Raw genomic sequence first — 27,661 nt, 5'->3', positions numbered from 1 at the left:
TAACAAAACTTTGTTTCCATTGTGGTCCAATGTATTCAATTCATCAACATAGCATAACACAATAATACATCAATAAATACAAAATACCATTATGTACAAAGGAGAAAACGTCGGCAGTGAATGACACCTCCTTTCTACGGGAAATTGCATTTACCTCCCCTTGTGTTCTCCGGATAGATGTTTTTTCCAGGCTAGTTTGATCGTATATGCAGGACCTGAGCTCAATACAACTCAAGGGACAACACACACAAAAAGACTTAAAAAATATTTATTCTAAAAAAAAAAAAACACAGACGTGACATACAAAGCATCGTTTAGGTGAAATGTTGCAGTCCAGAAGGTTAAAACAAAGTACATTTGGATAAGGTTGGGACGAGGCAAGAACCCCCCCCTTCTAACTTCAAATCTAGGATTACACCTATAGCTCCACAAGGCCAACTCGTTGAACAACTTAACACAACTGACTTCTGCCTACAAGTCTCTAAAGTTCCCACAGTGATTACATGCCGATTTCCACCAAAAAACCTGAGCTTTAAAAATCACATGACAACCCCATGTTTTTATAGTAGAAAATATGGCAATTACAAAATAAAACAACAGAGGTCACACACACACACACACAATGAAGGCAGTATGCAAAAGTGCACCAAAATATGAAAACAACTATGACAAATCATGCACCACACAAGTACATGGGGCTGTACAGGGCTTATCGGGATTAAGCAAGTTCAAAGCAACAAGGCAAATGCACCAGTTTTGGCCCCTCGGAAAACTTCACAATACTAAGACCTGATTTATACTTTACTTGCGTGCTGGTGATACGCGTCGGTAAAAAGTAAATCTACACGCTCGCAGGCGCAAAGCAAATCACCACTGATGTGCACGTCAACAACACATGACAATACATTCTGACAAAACTATGTCAAAGAAAAACTAAAATCACAAGTGAAAACAACTAGAAAACAAAGTAATACATATTTGAAATGGACAAAAAGCATTGCAATTCACTGTACGCAAGTTTACTGTACAAAAGAAACAAAGTGATGATCAGTATTCTCAGACCAATCCCATGCATCACATAATCCAACATGGACATGATACTTTCACTTGCTATTACAAAAAGCCTTTAAAAAAGCTCAACTGGTTCTTCTGGTGGAGAATCAAAACCCCAGAGGGAAACCCAAACGTTTACACACACATGTACACTGACTCTCAGAGTTAAATCAACCGTCAGGATTTTACAGTGCAGTGTAGGCATCAGTGTCGTTGCTCTCAGAAATAACTGCACATCGTAGAGGTTGCAACCAGCAGCGCAACTGCAGTGCTGCACGACTGCACCGTTAGTGCATCCATTGGTGCATCCTTCTGTACCGTCTTCACTCCGTTTTGCTGATCCCGTACGGCAGTGGTTACCAAATCTTTTCATTTCAAGGACCCCCAATTTTGGCATTCATTCATTAGACCATGGACCCCCCCATAACACTGTCAGAGTTATAGGGCTTTAAGGGTCCTCTTGGTTGCCAACTATCAATAATTATGCTTGGGACCCCTTGGAACTTTGAGAACCACTACTGTATTGAATTGATTATTATCAGCAAACGTGTATATTTTGAATGACTAGTACATTTTGAAAGACTTGGCTGAGGAGGGTCATATTAATTTCTTTCCCAGACAACCTGATAGCAATAGCCTGACTTCTACTTAGTTGCACGTGGGTGTTGCGCACCAAAGATATCAAGATACTTGTGTAGCAATAGTGGGTCTCAGATGACAAAATGGCTTACTCTGATTTGCCTGGAATTGTCATCACATGTTGTCAGACAAGTTTAAAGTCTGGTTATTCCGCACCAACCAACACATCATCTAGGTAGAATCACGAGAACGGTGACGGGGTCATGTCCTCGAACATAACTACTTGAACCCACGGATTATTGTACTGGATGTACTGGAACATTGAAGAAGACTTCTTCTCCCTCGCTCGATATCGCCTTTCTGGAGATATTCCGGCGTCCGTCTACAATATCTACCGATATTGTGGATCTGCCAATTTTGGTGTGCAACACCGTCACGCAACTAAGTATAAATCAGGCTTTAGATTCATGACCGCTGCCCTGACGAGAGGACGTGAACAACACCCCTCCCCCCAGGGGAAAAAAAAACAAACTGAGGGAACGGTCGTGTTGCCGAAGTGCATTTAACTTTTGTAATTCCTTATTGCAACTTTCACCCAGTCACATGGACAAGAGGATAAGATTATAATTTAAATTCAATTAATCATTTAGAACATATAACTTAGATTTATATTTAAAATGGATCAATATGGTCTCCTATGTGCCTCTAAACTGGTTATCCTGAAACTGCGTATTGCGACAAAAAACAAACAAACAAACAAAAAAAAACACTAAATTAAGGTCATATGCCTGGCTGTATATTAACAGGGCCTAATTCTAGTTCTAATCTTCCAAGTGCTTACCTGTGCTGCATAAAATATCAACCAACAGCACATAGGGATCTGTTTCTTTACAGAAAACAGAGGCACACAGAACCTATTTGAGGACAATGACAGAACGCTTATTAATAAAGTCCTTTAAATTTCATCTTTGCCACATGAGCGAGTCTTGATGAGTAAATTATGGAGGCATAACCTCATCGGCAGGTTAAAGTCACACCTGCTTATTTCAAGTAAGAGCTCCCATTTAAGAGGGCACAGGTCAAGACTCTGCCTGATGACAAGGATAAAATGAATACAAAAGTCAGTAACACACAAAAGACAGACAGAAAACAAACATTTAAGAGTGTATTATTACTGTACGTTTAAACCAGAACCATGGCACCATGGAAGAGCTGTATTGCACATCGAGAAAGAAATCCAAGCTGTACAGAAGATGTGGCCATTGAAGAACTTGAAGGTTCAGATTATTTGTGGGAGAAACCCAGTCTGAAAATTCATATTTTGTTCTTTGTTCACTGCGAACAGTCTTGCAATTAAAAAGGCTGAGAGATTAGAGGTCTTTGTCTCTGAATTACCATTCAGCTCCATCGACAGCATTTAAGGAAAGAATTGGCCGCGGAGGTCATTGGAGTGCTATTGAAGCAGAACTTGAAGCACAAGTGCAGGACAAGGGTTTGTTTCTTTGGCAGCTACCAGTGTACAGTACATTATACAGTAATCCACGTACCAGCAGACCCGACTCCAGCTCAGAAGCATTTTCTGAAGACGATCTGTGGTCCGAACTCCTCGTATTCTTCCCGACTGATCCAGGCAGAATAAAAGGATGGCAGGTTGGCCAGCACAGCGCCACCGCTCCACACACTGAAGTCTCTGTCCTTGGGACTGGTGATGTGGACACCGTCCCCCAGGTCCGACGGCACCATGCCCCCTATTTCGTTCTGCAGACGTTCCGGCAGGCCAGGCAGCAGCGTGTTCCCACCTGGGTTGAATGGAAAAAATGAAGGTTATCGAATTAAGTGTAGCAGAATGGAATATCAACATAATAACACCCCTACTGGGTTATAGCTTTAACCACTTAATTACCACAATCAAGACAAGTATGAAATAGGGCTTTGACAGCCCCCCAAAATGTCCGAAAATAGTTGATCTACATTACAACCTTATAACGCATCGCAATGTGATAGGAGCTTGCAGATCAGCCATTTTCACAATTTTTGAAAATGTTGTGAAGAATTTCACCTATGATAAGCCCAAAATAGGGATGCCAGGTTGAAAGTTAATACTGGTATGTTTTTTTCCAAAAAACATTACTTAATAACCTGTAGGAGACCAGACAAAAGATCACCAACTAGCTCCCCAGTTATCAAACTTTTTCATCCATTTCTGTTTTCAATGAAGCATGCCCTGGCTGACAGTTACTGTATTTAGAGAAGTACCAGGATAATTGGAACATGTACTATGTGAAGTGAACAATCAGATTGCTTGCATTAAAGAAGCACCAGGATAATTGGAACATGTGACTAATCAGATCGCTTTAAAAAAAAAAAAAAAAAACACTGTAATGAACAAAACCACTGTTACCTGACAGAACAATGTTCCCTAGGAAACTCCGCCGTAGGTCAATGTCTGAGCCCAGGATCGACTTGAAAATGCTCTTGTGTATCCCATAATGGTCTCGTCCAATCAGTTCGGGTTTAAAGAGAATCTCAGGGGCCCTAAATAAGTAAAAAAACAAACAGGTTGACCTGGTTCAAGTCGTACGCCAAGCCTACAGCGTCACAGATTGCCGTAGTCAGCCTGTCTTTGAAGAATCTGATTTGGTCCCTTAGGCTGTAGATTATGACCAAATCAGACAGACACTTAAACACAAGGCACTTTGACAAAACTTGCAGTTTCACAAAACATGGGATGAATTCAAACTTGAGACTTTCCAATACATACTCCCACTAATGGAAATGTAACTTTTGTGACTTAACCACATCTGGCCGTGTCATAATAATAAGTGAGCATTCTGCGAAAATAGCAGAGCTACAAGCTCACAATGCATTTGTGAGCTTGTAGATTTTATCTATGACGAGCACATCATGTGTTTTTGCCTTCCTGTAAACAAACTACCTACAGTTCAGGTTTGTAGTGTGAACCAAACCTGAACAGTCTTCCCGTCAAACAAACCGAAACTGCAAGAAAGTAGTTCCTTGTCTAGTCTGCTCTGCATGCCACAAATCAGGTTTCCTATACACACTATCCACACAAAGTAATAGCGAATAATAATAGTAAAGTCACAAAGCAAAACATGTTAGTTTACCCATACTTATTGCATACCTGGGCAGGTAATCATTAATGGATATGTACATTGGCCATTGTTGGTAGCAGACTAAACATTTAAAGCCATGGTTTTATCAAATCAGACATATCCATTTTTAGAACAACGGTTAATTTATTGCCAAAAAAGTTGCTAAGAAAGAAATCTTATTTACAAAGATAGCCAGGCAAAGGGTAAGCAAATATACTACATACACACTGAGAATTCAGGTTGGTACAATTACCTATACAAGTCACTTTTGTTGCAGATATAGATCAGTCAAGTAAATAATATATAGTTATATTTCTAGAATAGATGAGTGGTTCTGAGAAAGGTCCAGGGATCCTCAGGGTTCCTTGAGGGGGTTCTACATAGACCCTTACAGATCTGTAACCAAGTGTAAAAAATAATGCTACCAAATGGACTCGTAAGGGTTCCATTTTGTATACTTTCAGAGTTATTGGCGTTCTTGAAATTTCTAAGTTTTTACAACCACTGCTAAGTCATTAGGTAGAGTGTTCCCCTGATAAAAGCCCCTGGAGGGGTGGAGCGGTTACCTGAACCTCTCCGTGTTGAGGCAGATGATCTGTCCGTCCGGCAGGGTGTAATACATCTCCCCGCTGGCGGACCCCCTGCCGCTCAGCTCCTCTTCATAGTTCAGAGCAACGCAGCAGCATTTCTCCTTCATCTCCCTCACTATCTCCATCTCTGCGGTGGTCCGCATGCAGACCCCCTGCTCCTGTAGAAGCTTTTTAAAGGGGGACATAAAACGCACCGTAAAGTTATCTTTATGCATGAATACATCTGCTTTAGTCCTTCGGGGTGCATACCGTACAGAGCTCACTTATTATGCAACAGTTCAGCAATTACCTGCAAATGGTATAACCACGTGAAACCTAGCATCCCTATTCTGGGCATGTCTTAAATAGGTGAACATTATTCGGAAAATAGCCAGTCTACAACCTCGTTGTGAGCTTGTAGATCAGCTATTTTTGATGAAGAGATTTGGTGTAGGGAGAAAAGATTATAGAGCCCTGGGTCAACAAAGTATATTTATATAAGGTTTAAAGCAGCACTATGTAACTTTCTTTTAATGAATAAAATGTAATTTTGTCCAATCTGTATGGTAGAGTATGTTAATACAATATAACGTAATTACATTCGGAGTGGTTGTTTTTCTCCCTGCTCTTCTATAGAGACAGTTAGATCGTGTCAAAGGTCATGTCTCACCTAGACACAGGATCCGGCAGAATTTTGACCTGGTGGACAATTTATCCCCTGAGCAAGCATTCAAGAGTCCATTAGCTCAAATCCAGGATAGAAGAGGAAAGTTACATAGTGCAGCTTAAAGTCTTAAAGCTGCCTTTGAGTGTCATTTTCAAAATAATTATGTAAAGACAGTAAAAAAAAGTTTTGGTTTAAAATGTACATTAGGAACAATCACTCTCTGTTGCACAGCTTGAGTGATAAATTGCCTAAGGTCTCCGCTTTGTTGCATCCAAACTCCACCCCCCATACTTTGTTGTTGCCCCATCTACATTGCCCCAAACAGACAAATACCTTTTTCAGATGCATCGTGACATCCAGGCCTGCCAGAGGAACACGCTGCACAGCATGAGCAAGACAGTATCCATCATACACCGGCACACTGTGGCTCACTCCATCCCCAGAGTCAAACACCACACCTACAGACAAAAAAATACATTAGGAGAAACTAATTATTTAAATTTAACAGAGAAACATAATTTACATGACAAGATAGAATAGTCCCAAGTGTAAAATGGTGACAAATGATCGGCAGTGACTATATTAAAAACAAATCTCACCCTGGGGATTAATTAAATAATGTTATCATCTTGTCAATGTTTTTAATTAAGGTCAGGCTTAATTAGGCTTTCCAACATCTGCTAACAATTAACCAAATCCATATTTGGGCATGTCATTAAAAGCGAACAAGCTCAATAGGGTTTAAGTGGTTAACCACTATATACTTTTGACTGGTGTCCCCCAGGAGTCCATCCTTGGCCCCCCACCTTATTTCCCTCCATTACCTTATCTCTTTGCTCAAAATAGCCGATCTACAAACTCGCAACATCATTGTGAGCTGGCAGAGCAGCCATTTTTGCCAAATGTTCGACTATAACGACATGCCTAGAACAGGGACACTGGGGTTCATGTGACTAACACAGTGCTTCTCAAAGTGGGGTTCGAGGACTCCCCACAAAAGCATTGTGATGCGACGCGCTGTGAGCTTGTAGATCTGCCATTTTCAAATCATCTCATATGGGGGTCCCATATAAATATGAGGGTCCTTGACATGTTTTGAGAAACACTGGGCCACGAGTTGAAATCAGCATCCAAATAACCTGTGGTCCTCCCAGCTGCATAGAGTGCCAGTACGGCCTGCATAGCCACGTAGGTGAGGGGTACACTGAAGCACTCGAACATGACCTCCACCATACGCTGCCGGTTCGTCAGGGGGTTCATGGCCGCCTCGGTCAGCAGAACCGGGTGGTCCTCTGGGTCAACACGTAACTGCTGGAAAGTGTGATGCCAGATCTGAAACCGACACGGATGACTGGTTTTACTTTGCTCTGATGAAGGCCACGCACTGAAATGTGTCAGATTAAAAGAAAATTAGAAAAAGTCTTGCAACTTCTATTTTCAACAACTTTTATTTTCCTTCCACCTTGGTGGAAATGTTTTTCCACTTGAGTTGTCTTGTCTGCCGAGCACCCACGGCCTAGAAGGCAAGCAGAGAACGCGCACCTGCTCCTGTTTTTTATCAGTGGCCGTAGCTTAAGGATTTTGTCAATGTCGGCTGGAAACCTTGTATATCCAAAACGTTACTTTACATAAAATGGAAATAAATAACCTGTGTTCCAATGATCCAAAACCTGTGTTCCAATGATCTAAAGTAGTCATTTAGTCACAAGCTGTTGTTAATACTTTTAATTGGTTCAATATTTATAAAAAGCCACAAAATGTATAAAACCCACACACTTAAACACTTTTACCATTCCCCCCCCCCCCCCCCCCCCCTTCAAAATAGCAGATCTTGTTGTAGATCAGCCATTTTTGCCACTTTAGTGTGACACTGTATTATGAAAAGTAGGAGATTAATTTACTTAAAAATATTCTATGAAAATCTCCATAGAAATATGGAGATACAAGGTTTCTGCCCGACAGCAAAGATTTGTTTTATCGGTGGCAGTAGCTTTAGGATTTGACAGGACAGGTTTGTAACTGGAGAGTTGCTGGCTCAAGACCATGGACCAACTGGGAAATGATGAATACAGGAGAATGGTCTGCCCTCCCTTAAGGCTTAGTAACAAAATATGCACAAACACTAGCTTCTTGAATGAAGTAGGACAATGTGATAAATAATACTGTCTGACCAGACATGGGCCTGTTAAAATCATTACATAATCACCTGATCAATTATTTGAGCAAATGACATTTTTCATAATTGTTAGAATTGTCTCCTTTCATTTGTATGAGAGACACTTGGATGAAGTTTATAGGATGAAATTCATAAATGTACATCCCTATTTGTCAAAAACGTTCAAAAAGTGATGGAAAACGTTAAACGTTTTAGCTAGTTATCTACAAGCTCACAATAGGTTGCATCAAGAAGACATGTTGTGCGCAGTATATGGCCTGTTTTGGCCATAGTACATTATTTATTTTGATTAGTGGTAGCAGCCATTGTTAGTCATTTCTTTCTATATTTCAGTAAAAGGCTTTGAATATGTAGCATACCTGTATATGCCCTGTGCAATTTGTATTTAAAAAGCCGAAAAGGCAAACAGAAATGTATTTTTGCTGTGCCAAATTTCAAATGCCAAAAACAATCAATTATTTGTATGACAGCTAATCGTCAACTAAAATGTTAACAACTAAAATTAGTTAACATCTCGTCACAACCATTTTAACCACTTAGCTTTGGCTATTCAAAAATAGCAGATATACAAGCTCATAGCCCGGCACAGAGTGCCGGGCTATGAGCTTGTGCATCTTTGAATATATATATATATATATATATATTTTAACGCAAACATTTTTAACTAAAATCTTTGCTTCTGGGGGTCCCTGGCACCAAAGATTTTCAGATGGGGGTCCGCAGCCAAATGTTAATCAATTTAGGGGTCCTTGGCATGAAAAAGGCTGAAAACCACTGCTCTAGTTTGAGGGTGGTATACAAGCATACTTGGCCATTAATGCAATGACCCGTCAGTGCCGACATTCCAAAGTACTGTAAGGCTAAACAGTCACTGTGCCGCTGCAGTTCCTGATGTGGGTGTGTCAGCAATATTCTGCTGGAATGCGAGCAATATCTAAACAGCCAAGAACCATGTAGACTGAATCCAATAAAAGCCAGATTTCTTGTTGCGCAACCTATTTGGTCCATTACCGTCAGAACAGACTCCACTGCTATGTGTCAAACTTGCAAACCCATCAATTGCGATACTGATGAACATTAATGTCCTTAAACTAGAGGCCTAAAGCCTGATTTATATTGAGAGCTTGTAGATCGGCTATTTTCTGTGTGCGACACCCGCACGCAGCTAATTAGAGAGAAACTCAGTCTCTGTAATGGTAAATACACATACTCACACAATGGCTAGTTATCCATCCTAGTTGAACACAAGGCACAATCGTATCTTGATGATTTTTTACCTTTTCCATTTCATCCCAGTTCTGAATTATTCCATTTTTGATGGGGTACTTCAGAGTAAGGACACCTCTCATGTGCTGAGCCTCGTGTCCAATGTACGCGTCTCGTTCTATGTGACCATTAATTATGTCCTGCAAAAACATAACAGCTGATCAGAACAGAACATTAGAAGCAAACCGTTTCTAGCATTTACATGCAGAGAACTAGCACACTGAATTATAGCAATACCTCATATTTGGGCAGCCCAATAATGGTTGGGAATATAGTCGTTGGAAGGTCCTGATCTGCAAATCCAGCTTTCATCAAACCAGAACCTGTATCCAACACTATAGGGGTTTTGAAAGCTGTCATCTGTAGTGGGGAGGGGGGGGGGGGGGGGGGGGGAGACAGTGAAGGAAATTACAATGAAGACATTTGTAATATTGAGTAACGTTCTTGTCTTCTTTTTCTTTTTTTTTTTTTCTTATAATTTTTATCCCACGATTTTGTAACCCACATTTTTTCACCCAGTGCCAATTGCCTATGTAATCCTGGGCACTACCTACCCTCTGCCAGTCTAGGGAGAGCCCAAGCTGAAGCTCATGCCTCCTTCAATGCATGAGGAGCAAGCAGGCCGCTTCTTATCACCCGACAGGGGGGAGTTTCCCTGGTTGGACATAGCGCGTGGAAGGAACACGTTATTCCAACCAGTTCCCTTCTCCTCCATCAGGCGCCCCGGCTGACCAGGGGGAGGCAGTATAGTGACCAGGATTACTACATGTTTTTGTGAGGGTATTAACTACCCTAGGAGACACGGGGAGAACATGCAAACTCCACACAGAGTAGGCCCTTTCACCAACCCCACCTAGGGTATGGGCGCCGATGACGTGGAGGAGAGAACACGCCCCCAGCGCCCACAGCGTCCCTGGCGGGAATCGAACCCAGGACCTTCTAGCTGTGAGGCGACAGCGCTACCGACTGCGCCACCGTGCCCCCGGTTCTTGTCTTCTTGTTCAAATATATCTCTCTGTGACTGATGAAGTTGATGAAATCTACGCATCATAGCTTTCATCTACTCAGGTGTTGAATTGTAGCTTGTATTAAAAATATTTAAAAAAAGAAGAAAACAGTGTTCATATAGTATAAAGCAGGTATATAAAGTTATTATAAAGTTAATGTACTGTAGAAAGAAAAATGACAAAAATGTACTGTAGAAAGAAAAAGCACAAAAATGTACAGTAGAAAGAAAAAGGACTAAACCGGACACAACTGAAGCGACATACCGCTCTGCCGTTGATGTCGCCAAGTTGAGGCTGGTGCACGGGTGACCTCGTGCCTGAAATCCTGGTGGCTTCACAAGTGTCCACTCCATCAGACACCCTGCCTCCACCCGGGTCACATGATGTTACAGGTAAATCAGGAGGGTCCTCGGGTGGTGGCGGCGACGGTGGGTTTAGGCACCCATCTGCAGCAGGAGAAGAACCAGCCTCCGTTTGGTCATCAAGATCTATGTGCAGAGTTCCTACGGATTCAGGAGCCATTTTCTCTTGGGGAGAGGTTTCATTGGCGCACTGGTGTTCATCGAATGACACCGTGACCTGTTTAGTCAGGGGGTTGTTATTGTTATTGTTGTTATAGTGCTCTTTGACATTGGGACTTATGACCTGTTCAGTCAGGGGGTTGTTATTGTTATTGTTGTTACAGTGCTCTTTGACATTGGGATTTAATATGATGGTGTCACAGTTGCCCGGAGACTTGTGTTTTCTCTCTTTGGGCTTCGGTAGGGCGTCTTGTGTGTCAACTTGTTGAAAAGCGGGAGCTGAATCACCAGGGGGCGCCACTATAAATGCAACCTCTGCAAACGGAGGGGTTTCCTTTTCTGTGATATGGGAGCTTGTGCCGAGTGATGCCTTTCGCGGTTTAGGCACAGGAGTGCACTTTGAGTTACCGCCTGGATCAAAAGCTCTGTCGCCCGGTCCCATTTCAGGTACCGCGGTAGCTTCTGGGCTCAATGTACTGCCGTTTTCCCCTGACCATGCATCCAATTCCTTTGCATTCATACAGTCCTGAGGTTCCTTTTTCATGCCTTCAGAAGACTCCTTCAGATCCAAGCTTGTACACAGTGGAGTCATGCTGGGTGCGGCGGGTTCAGCGACGGACCCATTCAGGCTCTTCGGATCATAGCCTGGGTCAGCGCCGTCATTACTCTGGCCATCTACAAGTGGTTCTGAACCAGGTGATACTGAAATGCTACTGGATTTGCTGGTGCACGGTTCTAAGGGCTTGTGTGGTGCTACTGAAGTCAAGTGCTTCAAGTCACGGCACTCGCTCTGACTGCCTGATGAGAGGCCGTTGCGGAGCGCATCCTCGTCTACGTTCTCCTCTCGCATCTTTCCCATAGCAGAACATTTCACAATCTTTCTGGCTTTGCTCCTGTGCTTCTTGACCTTCCGCTCTCGGTCCTGATCTTTCTTTAAGCTCTTTTCCATCCTCTCCACCTCTTTTTTCTCCCTCTCCAGTTGCAGCCGGAAGACCTCCCTCCCCTTGCTCGTAATCGAGGGCCCAGTTGTTGCAGCGCATTTCTCGCCCGGGGGCCCGTTCTCCTCCACGTTGTCGTTGCGTCTGAGCTCGTGGATCTTCAGGCTCTCTTCGACGATCAGCTCGTCCAGGATGTTGACCTTCCTGAGCTCTGTCAGCAGGTCTGCTCGGTTGCGGAGTCCCGCTGAACCGGTTGGGCTCACAGCTTCAACGTAGCATTCATGGTCCTCGGGAGCCTCGGTTTGACTTGACGAATGCAGTGGTTTCCAGTCACTGTGGTCCTCGAGGTCGCCAGGGGCAAGGCCATCTTCGAGGCCAAGCACACCGGCTTCGACCAGATCGCTGGGGGACATCTGGAAAATGGGGCATGGGTAATGCACAAAATGGGTTGTCTCACAAACATTTGGTTGGTGGTAAATACTAGGACTGCAACTATACATTTTTGTATCAATTACTTTTTTGATTAATCAAATAATTGAGAATGGTGAGTTTTTTTGACATTTATAAAAAAAGTTTTATATATCAATGTGTGGGCGGGGGGAATATATTCCCAATTTATACTTTTTTTTAAATTACCCCAAGAAATACACAATTTGATTCAAATGTATTTTTTATAATATATTAATTTGATCAACTGTTGCACCCCTAGTAAATAATAATATTCATGTATAAATAAAGTGAATAACATACCACACCAATATGGTCCTTACTGTCCCATAATGCCCACTGATTCTTCCTGTTCTCCGACCTCCACAGAACATCCAGCATGACTTCCTGGGCCAGAACTTTCTCTTCCTCCTGCACCCCAAAAAGGTCCAGTTACAACAAAATAGTCGAATAAAATGCATAATAAAAAGCTATACAATGCAACGATTTAAATTATAAGCTATGTATAAGTTGAGCAGGTGTGCATGTCCAGTGTGCATGTCCGTAGGCAATTCAAAATTGTGTTTTAAATATGGAATTAAATAGTTCCGCCTGAACGTCTAGTAGCAAATCTGAACACATTTTATTGAAAATGTTTTAGTTCAAAACCTATCCCCTAGAACAGGGGTTTTCAACTGATTTTGAACCAGGGACCACCATCCTGACTAAGAGCAACCTGGGGACCACCACTATTGTGTGGGGTGGGTCCATCATAGACCCACCCCACACAATAGTGGTGGGGGGTTCATGCACCATTCCACGGGTTAAGATTAGGGTTTTTTTCTTACTTGTTACACCACACTAATCAGTAATCACACCATTACAGGCTACATCAATGAGCTGGACAAAACAAGTTTTCAAAGCATTTTCTTATCAGTAAAGAGCATGGATATCATTTGGCAAGGAGCACAATATTTTTGTTGGATATACTGCCACGTTTGAATGCATCAAGTATTTACAAAAGTATTTTTTCCCTGGACCAAGCAGGGCCGTCCTCTCTCAAAATAAGTCCCTTTCAGTCAATCACACAAATGTGTGATGTGAGACAAATCAATGAATACGTTGTACACGCGTGTATGCTGGAAACTAATTCTGTGCGCATTAGCAGCGACCGGATGTTTACATCATAAGAGGTCACTTGACTTTTTGAAATGTTAAGATTCGACTTAAGTTAATTATTCACAAACAAGAAAAACAAAAGGCAGCGGTCCGGGCACCTAGACACCAATGTAGCCTGACAGCGCGTCGCGGTTTCGAGTCCCGATCCCTACGGCCTTTGCTACGTGTCACTCCCCGTTTCCTGTCCGACTTCACTTCACTGTCAATTAAGTTATAAAAAGCCCCCCAAAAATTATAATTTAAATACAATTTTTTTTTTTTTAAACCCTGCCCTAGAACCATAATTCATGCAAACATCCTCCAAAGTCCAAACTCAAAATGGGTGAGACATTAAGCACCGCTTTGTTCAAATGGTTGACACCTCACCTCTAGTATTCCATCAGCCCTGTCGAGAATCTCTTCCACCTCCCTTAGACCCTCCTGTTCCTTCACATCCCAATCCTTTGGACACATGCCCACAACTGAACTGCTTAATCTGGAAAAGAATGGAAAGAAAGCGCATCACTTCAATATAGAGGAAACACTTTAAATAATTGTGACATGATTTAAAGCTGCAACCTGGAAGTTATATTAATGAATTAAATCTGTATGATAGTATGTCAATGCAATATAACTAGTACATCTGCAGTGGTACTATTCTATTGAGGAATTTGGAGCCTACTAGTTGACAAGTGGTATTTCCTGAAGCTCAAAGCGCAATTATCTCCCCTGCCCAAGTTCCATCTTAGCGCACTCTTCGCTCAATCTCAGATCTAATAATTGGTTGTGCTATGTCGTACCCCCAACAAAATCTGAGGCTGGAAAAAGAAGCCTTGTGTATTTTGGGCCCTGGTCGTGGAATGACCTGCAGACCAGGCTCAAATTGGCTTTTGTGATCCCTCTAGTGAGTTTTAAAAGGATTGCCATGGGCACAATTCCCAGACATTGCTCCTGCTTTGATGTGTAGCAAATGTTGTTGCTCTTAGTTTTATATTGGTCACTTTGTAGATTCTCTGTTTTTCCTTGAGCTTCCTACTGTAGGTAGTGGGTATCGCTTTTTACGGATGTCTGTCATTGTTATTGCCCTGTTGTTGTTACTGGCAGAGCTGTGCAACATTTATTGCCTCTTCTCTTGGCTATTTCACACTCGTAAAATAGACTTTAGTCTCAATGTTTTTTTTTTCTGGTCAAATAAAGGTTACATTTTTTTTTTTTTAAATAAACTGGTAGAAATTACCCATCAGTGGCATCTTGATTCTGATCATGGAAGTCATATGAATCCCAGAGGAGAGTGGGGTGCCCTTCTGTGATGCAGTTTGATTGGTCTTGTCCATCGGTAATGGTGCTAGACAGGACGTTGCAAATGGGGCTCAGTTCTGGATCCTCAAGACTGCTTTGGGACTGCAGTGTCCAATCCCTGGTCCAAAGCGCTTTGTTCTGCGTGCTGGCCGGTACCTCCGTCTGAGTGGGTTGGTCCAGAGACCTTAGGTAAGGGGTGCAAAAGTTAATCAAACTAATCAAATTATTTTTCAAAAGCAACTGCATAAGTAGCTTTGTTCTGCGCTTTGTTCTGCGTGCTGGCTGGTACCTCAGTCTGTGTTGGCTGGTCCAGAGACCTTAGGTAAGGGGTGCAAAAGTTAATCAAACTAATCAAATTGTTTTTCAAAAGCAACTGCATAAAGTAGCAAAAATAGCAGATCTACAAGCTCAGAACGCACCACATGTTGTGAGCTTGTAGATCTATTGCGCAACACCATTGCATGACTAAGTATGAAATAGGGCTTAAGTGCTTAATCAGATCAATTTAGTTTTAAAAAAAACGTTACGTTCTCGTGTTGATTCGTTGACAAAAAAAAAGAAAAGAATATTACGCTTCTCAATCATTCAATTAACACAAAAAGAAATGGATACAAATATCAATAGTTTCAACTCTACCTGATAGACATGTCAAAATGACTGTAGTAGAGTTCTGAAGGATCGGATCCTTGGGGGTCTCTCTGCAAGGCTGACCCCGGCGGGTTCTGGGTAACCGTGACGGTGTACGACTTCTCCAGGTCGTCTACGGGCAGGCTGAGCCAGGGATTGGCAGGCAGCGTCGTCGACCGCCTCACTTTGATCTCCAGGTTGAGGGAATCCACGGCAATCTGGGGGATAATCCGGACGCCGGCCCTGGAGCCGTTTCCCACCAAGCCCACGTCAAACTCCTCTCTGCGCTCTTCGGAGTCGGACATGCTGGACGCGTTCTCCTCGTGAATCTGGGGCTGCCTGGAAAGAGGCCGGGCCCACAATTATTACATGATCTCCTGGTCGCAATTATTTGAGATAATCGTCAGAATAGTTTCCATTTATCTGAATCAATTAATCTGTTGAACAATAGCAAAAATAGCCGATCTACAAGCTCACAATGTATCGACGCAGATGCACAGTTAGCTTGTAGATAAAATATTTTACACAATTAGGCCATGTTTTGGCCATATTACATGAGAAATGTACTTTTTATTAATACCAAAACCCCTTAATTAAAAATAATTAATAGCAATTAGATGTAATCACCAAAACGTTCTAGATCATGACAACCATACCTGGAAATGGGTCTGAACGAGTCCCTGGTTCCTGCCGACCTACACGGTCCTTCCCAGCCGTCTCTCCCTCCCCCGGCCTCCAGGTGGCCGCCGCTTCCTGCCCCGTCGAAGCCAGAGTCGAACGAGCTGAGAGAGGGGGGCTTGCCTTCAACCAGCAACGCCATTCCAGTACCCACAGGGCTGGTTCCGAGGGGGTTCGCTTCCTTCCCGGTTCCCCATTGGTTCAAGTTAGGAAGCGAGCCGCGGCATTGCGTGTTATCGTCCTGCGATCTACGAGACGATTTCTTGATGTCGTCCTGCGATCTACGAGACGTTTTCTTGATATCGTGCTCCGATCTGCGCAGCGTTTTTCCGGAGAGGGGACGCGTGGCATCAGAGCCATCCTGGATGCTTGCAGCTCCTCTACTGGCAACGAGGTCGGTGGGAGCCTGGTGAAGATGGTTGGCGTGTCTCAAGAAGGCATACTGCCACTGCAGAGCCAGTTGGAGGTCGCTGATGGCCACAGGCCCTTGACAGCTGAGCAGCTTCCTGAGGATCATACATCTGCAGGGGAGGGAAAAAACACTAATTACAGGGAATAATGCTGTGCAAAGAATGGACTATATTCATGCCGATCTACAAGCTCACGACGATCACAACGCGTCGCATGGCGGCGAGCATGTAGATTGGCAAATTTATTTTCATTTTAAATTACTGTTCGACTGTAATGACATGCCCAAAAGAGGGCGGCCAGGTTGCAAGTGTTCCAACACGTCTTCCATCACCACACGCTCACCGTTCAGACAGCTGCTGGCCCGTCTGCTGGAGCTGGCCGTCGGGTATGAGGTTGGCCAGGTGTGCCAGCTGCACCAGGTCTTCCATAGCAGGGCAGGGATTCCTCTTCAGGAAGGCAGACAAAGCCTGCCTCCACACAGGGACTCCCTGCTGCCATTGTCTGGGTGCGCTGTCAATGCCTGATAGGAGCTCCTGGAGGAAGTTCTCGCAGAGGACCAGGCTGTACCAGCTGTTGGACTGTGGGGAATGGAGAGGAAGAAAATTGCAGGTAAAAAACATGTCTACATTCACTTTGCATTCGCATTTAGAGTCATCTAATTTTGAGTAAAGCCGTCACATTAATACACTCATGACAGCACAGCTAGCAACACTGGAGAGCCCTGGACCCTGATGCTGGATAGGAGGGAGTGGGGGTCAGTTCTGGAGGGAGTTGATGTCGCAATACACTCATTAATTGTAGAAGAGAAATTAATTAGAAAATGTATATTTTAGTTGCACTCTACTCATTCCATTTTTTTTGCCATGCTCCGTTATGTATCCAACTATCCATTTTAGTCTACTCATATTAGAAAGAAAACATGTCAGATATGTAAAATATTCCAATATCTATTATTTTCCCCTTTCTTTAAAACTGCAAACCTGGGATGTGACAATAACGTTACATGACCATTTACCATGTGGTTTTTGACTAGGTTTATTGCCATTCACTCTGATGCCTAAATTGTAAATTGATATTGCAATGTACACTGCTACAACCTAATTATTTAAGCAGAAAAAGCACACATTCCTAGGTTCTCCAAGAACTTGCCTTGTTATAGTAATGGTAGAAGTCGGACACTGCTCTGAGTGTTTGGTATGGGAAGTCCACAGCAGAGTATAGCTTGTCCTTCAGAATCTCCAAATCCAACACCCACCTCTCCCTGGCCTGGCTGTCACCGAATGGTAGCATCTCTGCCAACGTGTGAATCACATCCTCAGCACAGCGGACTAGTGCCTGAGGGGAAGAACAACGATAACATTTGTGGACGGACAGACTAAAGTGATTACTATGGTATGCAGGGCCCTAAGAAAATATATCACAGCAGAAAAATATATAGAGTACCATAGCAAAGGTGTAGATGGAGGACTCGAAGTCCGATTTCAGCTGTCGGGCCTTTGTGACGTCCTTGGCAATCTCTATTCTGTATGGCTGGAGCTTTTCTTTCAAAAGAGTTTCAATCTGCTCAGTGATCTACAAGGACAAGCAGACAAATGCTACTGTGGTAAGATTTCAAACCCGTGACGACAAACTTCAATCAATGCACAAGGAGAGGACATGAATTATTATCATGTTAATAATATCAAAGATTTTCCAAGGTTATAAACAATTGGAACAATGATGAGCATTCCCAATATATGCATGGCACTCTTTTATTTCAGTTCCTGGAACAACAATGATTAACAAACATTTGCAAATCACTGTTTTATGAGCAATCAGTCCCGAAGTCGTCCATTAGCCATAGCCTACCCTCATTGCTTCCTCCCGCAGCTGCAAGATGTGCAGATGAATCCTCGCCGTAGAAAAGGCCTGCTGCCACAGCAACTCCACCTTTTCCACAGCCGCAGTTATCCTTTCAACAAAAACAATAAGACAAGTGCACAAGTGCTATTACTACACTGTACACAGAAAATGCCAATTTAACACAAATTAACATCCAGACTTTGCTGTGTACAATTAGCCCAAAGTCACTGAACGTATTAGCGCCTACTTCCACGACACTGGGAATGGAACCTTGATTACGTCATAATGATTACATCATATTTCACACATGTCTATATCATGAATTGTAGAGGTCTAACCACTTAAATGTTCCAATTCAAAGTAATTAAGAGGAAAAAAGAAACGCCATGTCTCAGTGAAGAGGAAAAAAGAAACGCCATGTCTCAGTGTATCGTTTCAGTCACTGTGTGAATCTGTGCCCTGAAAGTGCCTGCTGTAGTTCTGAGGCTGTACCCTAAAAGTAAGGTACCTGTTGTAGTTCTGAAGCATATCGAAAGCTGTGTGAGTGAAGAGCGCGGTGCCTGCCATGGCCTGGTAGGATGGGTCTGTTTCAGGATAGCGTAGCTTGGCCACCACTTGTTCACAATGCCTCAACAGCTCATCCAGGCCCAGCTCCCTGCACAGCAGAGCACATATAATCAATTTAAGCTAAAAATAGCAACAAATTCCTTAAAAAAAAGAAAAACATGGATTTGTGTTGATACTGTCGTACAAGACGAGACTTGTTTCGGATTCAGTTGGTACTCATTTAGGACATTAACACATCCACTGCCAGGCCCGTAGTCCTACGGGCCGTTAAATCCAACCGTTAACTGCCGTTCCCGTAGTCCTACGGGGCGGGTGTTTTCCCATGTTAAATCGTGCAGGTGCAGATTCCGGATTTTTTTTGCACTTCCGGTCTCGAAGTGGGCGGACCGGAAACGAAATAATACTGTTTCCGGTTTTTCTCCCGCCTCCGTTTCCTGTCTAGCGGTCAACTTTGGACGCCATTATCTCTGGCTTGTTGTTTTTCTCACCGCATCCACCATTTTAGCGTTTTCCTCTCGTTCTCCAGAATGCAGTGTCGGATCGCCGCACGGTTTTCAGCGTTTTGTTCGGTCGGGTCCCGTGTTTGTGTCGAACCAAATGAACGCGGATTTTAAACGGATTTAGCGGGGCCTATGACGGAATCAAAAAAACAAAAAAGGTAAGAAATTGCTTGGCACTACGATGGACGTTCTGAGATTAGCCGATGGCAGTCAATGTGTTAAGTAGGACATTCAGTTGGTACTCATTTAGGACATAACGATCATCGCTTCTCCCATTAGCTGGAGTAGTAAACCAACACTTGTTCCAAGGTTGACGAGGACAGTGCCAACACAAAGTTTCTATCCAGAGCGTATTGCAAAGTATGAACAAACATTAAATATATTTTAATCATTGGCCATGGTATAAGCAGGATAAACAACTCAGAGCTGTGCAGTTTTAATGCCCCCTTCAGAGGCAAACCCTAGGTGAGGTATTCACCACACTATGCAATATTTTTCAAAAACGGTATGGCTTATCCAACACAAGGACAACACAAGGTAATACTGTACATCAAATGCATAGAAATAGTAATCTAGGATCATAGGTAAACCAAGAAGAACCCATCAGTTTAACACATTGAGTGCCAAAAACGGTCCAGACCGTTTTTCATAATCCAAACAAGGAGTGCCAAAAACGGTTATGGCGGGGGGTTATTGGGGGGAAAAATGAAGGAAAAAAAATCATTTTTTCTTCTTTTTTTTTTCCTTCACAGCACCAGGAGATATCATTTTTCGAAGATTTAGACTCCAATCCACTTCCTGGTTAACTTATGACTTCAAAAGCCTGTATTTCGGCTCCTGTGTACTTTTCTTTTTTACTATGTATTTTTGACTATTTTCAACTGGCTGCAACTATGGAACGGATTACCGAATGTTTTTAATTTTTTCCCCCCGATTGTACGAGACCTCTATGTGTGTAATGAGGGGATCACCGTGAGGACGGTGATCACTGAAAATATTTTGTGACTACTTGAAAAAGGTTAAAAAATGGTTAAAAATCCAGGCACTGACTGAATGTTTTTTTTAAAACCCTGACACTCAATGTGTTAAGAGTAGAATATAAAAAAATCTATAATCTGTACATTGAAACTATACACACACACTATAGGATGCCAGGTCAACAATGACCAGGCATCTATCTACAGAACATGCCATCCAAGAACCTCCAAGTAAACCCTGCCCTCCAAGGATCAAGTTCTGTCTGCATCTCCTACCGTGTCCATTTTAACCCTATATACAGTACTTTGTCGTACCAGTACAAGTGTGGAATGTTCATTTTTTCAGAATGTTTGCATATTAAGAAATGTCCAGAATAGGGATACTACAGTAAAAGCCTCACCTCCTCAGCTGCTGAAACTTGGCTTCGTTGGTGGAGCAGAAACGTTGAAGCTCCTCATAAGAGGAGGGGACCGACAGTCTGGACAGAGCCTGGAGGGTGGCGATGCAAGATGGCAGCCGCTCCACCGCTGACAGGAAGTCCTGCACAAACGCATCAATCTCCTATGGAGGAGCACAAGACACACTTTGAACTGCCGTATATAATAATAAGAGATCATGCACTTGTATATCATGAGACCGGCAAGTACATTAATGTACTTCAGCATCATAAATTAACCACTTAAGTCCCATTTCAAACTTTCCACACACACACACACACACACACACACACACACACACACACACACACACACACACACACACACACACACACACACACACACACACACACACACACACACACACACTCTCTCTCTTTTACAAAAAGGGACTTGGCCAAGACGGCAGCAGAACAAACCAAACATACATACTAATTTAGATAATACATAGACCAGTTAAAAGTAAACAATTAAAAAACAGGATTTGGGTGGCACAAATGAATTAAAAATAGGATTGGGTGGCACAAATGAATTAAAAATAGGATTGGGTGGCACAAATGAATTAAAAGTAGGATTGGGTGGCACAAATTAATTAAAAATAGGATTGGGTGGCACAAATTAATTAAAAATAGGATTGGGTGGCACAAATTAATTAAAAATAGGATTGGGTGGCACAAATACTGAAACTAAAAACACTTCCTACATTTTCAAGCTCTAAGTCCTTCAGGATTGCGACAAAAGCTCCATGAGAGATCTGTTCAGATAGCTTCATGACTTTCTGAAAGGTGTTCCATAAAAATCTGAATGCTCTTTTGCCAAGCTCAGTCCATGCATGTGAACCTTCAACGTAAAAGCATCATGCAAGTGGAGATTATAATGTACATGGTTTCTGTCCAAATATGTACTACGTACTGTAGTAGATACAGAGGAACCAAGCCAAGCAGAGCCTTATAAATAAAGCTCAACCAGTGGGTACGCCTATAAACAACCTCTCATACAAAGTGCAAGATTTTTTTTATAGCCAAAATAGGGAAGTCAGGTTGAAAGTGGTTAAAATGAATATTAAAACCATGTGCCTTGTATACATTAAATAGTGGCCTAGTAAGCACATGCTGGTATTACATACAGTATAGGACTATGGCTTGATATAGAACAGATCGTGTGGCTGTCATTACAACATGCCAAGTAGGTTAGTTGTTACATAATTTCATGCAGGCAGCTCCCAGCGCTAATGAATACTGTCAACATGGTCAAGAGGCTCAAGCATCCAATTGAACAAGACTGAATATATAATCTAATGGAAAGAAACGACGGGGCCCCCTTTCACTTGCTAATAAGGTCAGCTGATTATACTCTGTCATTTGCGCAAGCTTCACCAAGGTAACGGACAATAGCCGTGGGCCGCATCAGTGGAACAGCTGAATGGGTTCACAAAAACATCCCATCATCTGATTGAGCTGCAGTTGAACAGCAGCTCTCCTCAATTAAGGACAATTATTTCACTGAGGAGAAATATTTTTAGGGTTCAAGAGACAAAACAAGCTTCTTCAGTACGGTAACTAGGGATAGACGGTATGGACTAAATCAAATATCACAATATCTTTTATTATATACCATCGCATTGTGATAATGATAAGATTTGTTTTCAGCCAATTCAATATAGCCAATCTACAAGCTCAAAATGTGCAATGCCCAGACCTAACGTTAGAGATGAATTAAACATGGTGGATGCATGCGCACTATATGAGCCAAGCATCTCTCTGCTACTGTATGTCAGATGACCCCAACAATGTGTATAACTTACTACAGAGGTTTGCATTGTGTATGTGCTGAAAGGACAATGTTACCATGGATCAGACCCACTTCAAACCGGCTGATCACAAGACCTTGATCATCTTCCCTGAAGCACACTGCCTTACAAAACACTATTCTTCATGGAGTCATACTGTATGTGTATGTGTAAAATTTGTGCAAGAATGTTTGTGATGCGTGTGCGTGGGAGGGGGGGCAAAGATTATGAAACACTTGGCCACCACTATTATACTCCATCTCAGACAGAAGGCCCAGTTAAATAGTACATGATCAAATATGTATAAGATGGTAATTCATGCTTGGTATTCTTATCTTTAATAAATCCATTTGTCTTGGTGAATCACCTTAATTCAGTTTGTTGTTTAACAGTCGGACTTAAACAACGTTTATGGTTTCCTTAGGGAATGTGAGAAACTATAACCAGTTATGAAATGTTTTGTTAATTTTTTTAAATCAAAACAGTACCTTGATAAACGTAACCCAGCTTTGATGACAGTATATAAGATAGCCTCCCAAAGATGCAGTTAACTGGCTTCGGTCAATGTAGCTGGAGAGCTCCGAGACTTCTTTCAGCAGAACTTTCTGCAAACAAAGAGCGCTGTTACTTATGGAAGGTTACATTAAACACGTTGACATTTTGCATTTTGGGAATTATTGAAACCCAGACGCCCGGGTTAAAGTTGTTCCAGATACCTTGAACGTCACTGTGTAGGACTTTGATGGAACAAGGAGCTTTAGCAACAGTTTGACAGCATCCTTCTTTTTGGGTAGAATCATATACACAGTATGGACTGTCCTCTGGTGGACCTTAAGAAAAACACAAAGCATAACATTGAGGAAGAAGTCAACAGAGAAAGAATCAGCATGACAGACTGGAAAATGTATAACAGCAAACAAAAACAAAACACTTTCAGCAAGACGTCCAAATCAGGCCAAGGACACAAGAAACAGAATAAACATGCGTAATGGTATCATACAACAATGTGATCATGAAAATGGCACAGCTTTTCCCGGAAACAAATGTAATCTAGAAGGAAAGAGGCGTCCACGAACTAATTCTCCTTAGACAATTAAATCTTTAAGACCGGGAACGCATCTGTGTGTCATTTTTAGATTTCTTTGGCTATTCAATGCCGTGCTATGAGCTTGTAGATCTGCTATTTTTGAAGAATCATGAAAAGTTGTGCAAATATATATATATATATTTTTTGTGAACATTTGTAACTCAAATCTTTGCTTCTGGAGGTTCCTGGAACTAAATATTTTACAAACGTTTGCTTTCAAAAAACATATAATCCAAGATTTTGCCACAAATGTTCACGATTTTTCAAAAATAGCAGATCTACAAGCTCATAGCGCGGCACTTGGTGCAGTGCTATGAGCTTGTATATTTGCTATTTTTGAATAGCCCAACAAAATCTAAAAATGAAACACAGATGCCGGTTCCCGGTCTTAAAGAGTTAAGCTCAGCTAATGCAATTTCACCGAGGCTCTTCTATTAAATAAGCGAGCGTGTGACCCACGGTGCATGTGACCACCTCCTCTTCCCCCGCACCACTGTGTTGGCCCCCAGTGGAATTCCACAACAAGACACCCTTAACCACTTAAACCCTCTATACTTAGTCAAACGGACCCAGGCTGCAATTGTAATTTTTCACTCTAGTCTACACCAAATCTCTTTGCCAAAAATAGCTGAGCGACAAGCTCACAACACGGTGTGACCCTATAGATCTGCTGCTTTTGGCGAACGTTCCGCCCCGGAATAGGGACGCTGGGGTTCAAGTGGTTAACATTGTGCTTTAAAGAGGCAAAATCAGGTGAGAGCGTACTACAATCATGTGCCCACAAAAGATCTATGATAAGACACAATTCTGCTGACAACATGGAGTTGTGCTAGCAGAGGAAGCCAATTGGTTCCGCTCATTAAACTTTGGCTAAATGAGACCTTTTGTTTAGTCCAACGGATCTTGAAAATTAAAAAAAAAAGAACGGCAACATCTAAACCCACAAGTCAAGCTAGATATTATATCTTGGTCACTTGTTCTCATGTTTTGTTTCTTAGATTTGTTTTCTCCCGACCACTATGTTGAATGTGATGTTCAATGTTTTGAGGCACTACTTTGTTCTCTCTGCACTCCATGTATGACTACTTATCTTGCCGTTTATTGACAAGAGCTCATGTTTACTGGGCTTATTCCGATTTCACACTTGTTAAGTCGCTCTGGAGTCTGGCTACGAATCTGCTAAATGCCTAAATTGTAAATTTTCATCAAATGTTTGCCCCAGAATGGGGACGCTAGCGTTCATGTGGTTAACCATATGTTAAATGAGGAATTATGTTAAATGATTTGTGACCTTGCATCTCAATTTGCCGTCTGTTTCTGGGAAAGAAGTCTCAATTTGCTGTCTATTTCTGGGAAAATATTAAAACTGCATTGCCCAATGTAATGCTACCCCAGCTTCAAAAGACAAAAACAAACAAGAACGTAAAAAAAAGAAATGTAGACGATAGGTCAGTGGTTCTCAAAGTGGGGTCCTTGAGGGGGTTCCAGGGGGTCCCCAGTTAAATGATTTTTAGTTGGTTCCATTTGTACACTCTTTGAGTTACGGGGGTCCGTGGCTTCAATCCATACCAAACTGGGGGTCCTTGAAATTAGTAAATGCCATTTTGGTATAAAGCGCTGAGCTCTCATGTGTCTGACACCTGACATGACAATGTAAAATGTGCAAAATAAATGTCCAGATACCTCAAGGAGATGAAGAGTTTCAGCAATAAATCTCGAAGTGGCGGGCAAGGCATGCCTCAAATCTGCCACTACTGAAACCAAGCTTCTCTTCTCCTGTTGTTTGCTGTTGAGAAGAAAAACAAATAATGGGTTCCTGAAAGTTAGCCTGGACTTATGGAGGATTATGCATTAACTTCATAAAGATAATCTCCACCTCCTTCATACTTCAAACCAAAACAAGCCCCTTTGTGTAAACATACTTGTGAAGGCTGAGAAAGTAGTTTATGAAGTCAACCACTTCTGCTTTGCTGAGGTCTGAGGAAAGTTTGACTTGTCCATCCACTGGGAAAATGATCAAAGGGCACCCATGTAGATCAAAAGCACCTGTTTAGACATTCACATATGGCACAAAAAAGGGGGAGAAAAAGAAGAAATGGAACAATGAGACATACTACAGAGTTGGAAAAGCATAGTGGTCAAATAGGTTGGATATACACGTTTTCAAAGAAATTATACCTTGGCAAATTCTGTACACATGTTCTGATCTAAATGTGAAATCTATTACTCTATCGCAGGGGTCTTCAACAGGGGGTACGGGACCCCTAGGGGGTCCTCAGTGTTACTACAGGGGGTCCGCCAAATCTTTGTGTGATAGGATTTTTTTTTTACCTTTACCTTAACCACTTGAACCCTAGCATTCCTTTTTTCTGAGGAATACTTTAGCCAAAAATAGCCGATCTACAAGCTGATCTACAAGCTCACAACGCCTCGCAGCGCGAGGCGTTGTGAGCTTGTAGATCGACTATTTTTGGCAAAGAGTTATAGGTGTAGAGGGAAAAAAGAGCAGCAAAGGTTTAGCTGAAACACAATTTTATACAATATAGAGGGGGTCCCTGCTTCAATCTCTCTCTCAGCTAGGGGGTCCTTGGCCTGAAAACGTTGAAGACCCCTGTCTATGGATATAGCCCATAATAACCATACTGAAGCTAACTAAAACATTGTTAGAAAAGGGCTGAATGGGGAGAACTGATAGCTACCAGGGAAGAGTACAGCTCCAGAGTTCAACACATGATCTGCAGGCAGAGACAGCAGGGCGGGGGTGGAATCCTGGACCTCTGAAAGGGGTTTTCGTGGGAAATGATTATTTTTATTGAACACATGCCAACGTTTTTTTCTTCCACCAAAAGTCCACTGGAGAAACCAGTCCAGCAAATTCCAAACCTCCATCAGAGAGTTGGCTCACCTCACCAGCGGTGTGAACAAAGAACATTACACACTTATTGGTTCGGTCATTAAAAAAGGCTATTATAATAATATATAATATAGCCTAGTACTGAGTAGGCTATATAGATTCACAGTAACAGTGTTTTATTCTTCTTTTTTAACTCTGAAAGCTTACAACAATGTCACCAAATGGACCATTTGTAAACTCTCAGAGTTAAACAGAGAATATTTTAGTGTGTGCATTTGTGATTGAGTATTATTTATTGCCCAAAAAGCCAGTGGTGGAAGGTAATTAAAATACATTTACTCAAGTATTGTACTTAAGATTGAGGTATTTTTTACTTTAATTGAGTATTTATAATTTTCTGCACTTTTACTACTACTCCACTACATTTGAGAGGCAAATATTGTACTTTTACTCCACTCCAATTATTAGAAAACTTTAGTTTACTAGTTACTTTGCACATATACATTATATATTGTAAAACATTCATTAACCCTACTTAACCACTTTAGCCCTATTGTATACATAGCTTTGCTATTTGAAAATAGCCAGCTCACAACGCAGGTCTGCTATTTTCAAACATTTTAGTAATTTTACCGTGTTACTTTAAGTATATTTTGATGCCAAAACTTTTGTACTTTTACTCAAGTAACATTTTGAACACAGACCTTTTACTTTGTACCAGAGTATTTTTTTCTAGTGTGCTATTGCTACTTAATTAACTCTGACAGTGTACAAATGGTCTGGAACCATGGACCCGTCACTAAATATAATATCTGAATACTACCCATTGCGAAAAGCATCAAATAAACCAGATGCACTTGTTTCCCCATAAAGTTTACCTGTTGCCTGTCGCCTGCGGCTCATCTTGAAAAGAGTCTCTCACTGATGATCGCAGCAGCAGCTCCTAAAACAATAATAAAAGTTCTCCCGGGAAAACAATTGGCGCGGCTGGGGGATGCAAACGCCAAAACTACTGATCCGATCCCCGTCTTCACGTGTTGTTCTCTGGTCGTCCAGATCCAGAGGCTTCCTGCGGACAGAAGAACCAGTCTACCGTGTGGTCACTGTGGTGGTCCAGAT

The 27,661-nt window shown here is 42.1% G+C and overlaps 1 protein-coding gene across 1 annotated transcript; it reads right to left on the bottom strand.

Annotated features, from left to right (window-relative positions):
- Window positions 1-252: 252 nt before the first annotated feature.
- LOC311062647 (uncharacterized protein) lies at window positions 253-27,661 on the bottom strand. The gene is made up of 25 exons (XM_084081846.1): window positions 27,421-27,661; window positions 26,388-26,465; window positions 25,611-25,734; window positions 25,372-25,474; window positions 23,318-23,431; window positions 23,090-23,206; window positions 20,776-20,936; window positions 18,839-18,985; window positions 18,337-18,439; window positions 17,932-18,060; window positions 17,638-17,823; window positions 16,831-17,066; window positions 16,056-16,598; window positions 15,409-15,738; window positions 14,711-14,956; window positions 13,861-13,969; window positions 12,640-12,747; window positions 10,695-12,302; window positions 9,661-9,783; window positions 9,435-9,563; window positions 7,121-7,313; window positions 6,315-6,439; window positions 5,312-5,502; window positions 4,034-4,167; window positions 253-3,431 (listed from the first exon to the last, which is right to left on the bottom strand). Exons 1-25 carry the CDS (start codon window positions 27,443-27,445, stop codon window positions 3,199-3,201), a joined length of 5,595 nt encoding a protein of 1,864 aa, XP_083937972.1. The 5' UTR covers window positions 27,446-27,661; the 3' UTR covers window positions 253-3,198.

Source organism: Gymnoscopelus microlampas, assembly GCF_963454915.1.
Source record: "Gymnoscopelus microlampas genome assembly, chromosome: 16".
Classification (NCBI taxonomy): domain Eukaryota; kingdom Metazoa; phylum Chordata; class Actinopteri; order Myctophiformes; family Myctophidae; genus Gymnoscopelus; species Gymnoscopelus microlampas.
Note: the sequence above shows the minus strand (reverse complement) of the source record. Positions and strands in the feature narration are given on the sequence as shown.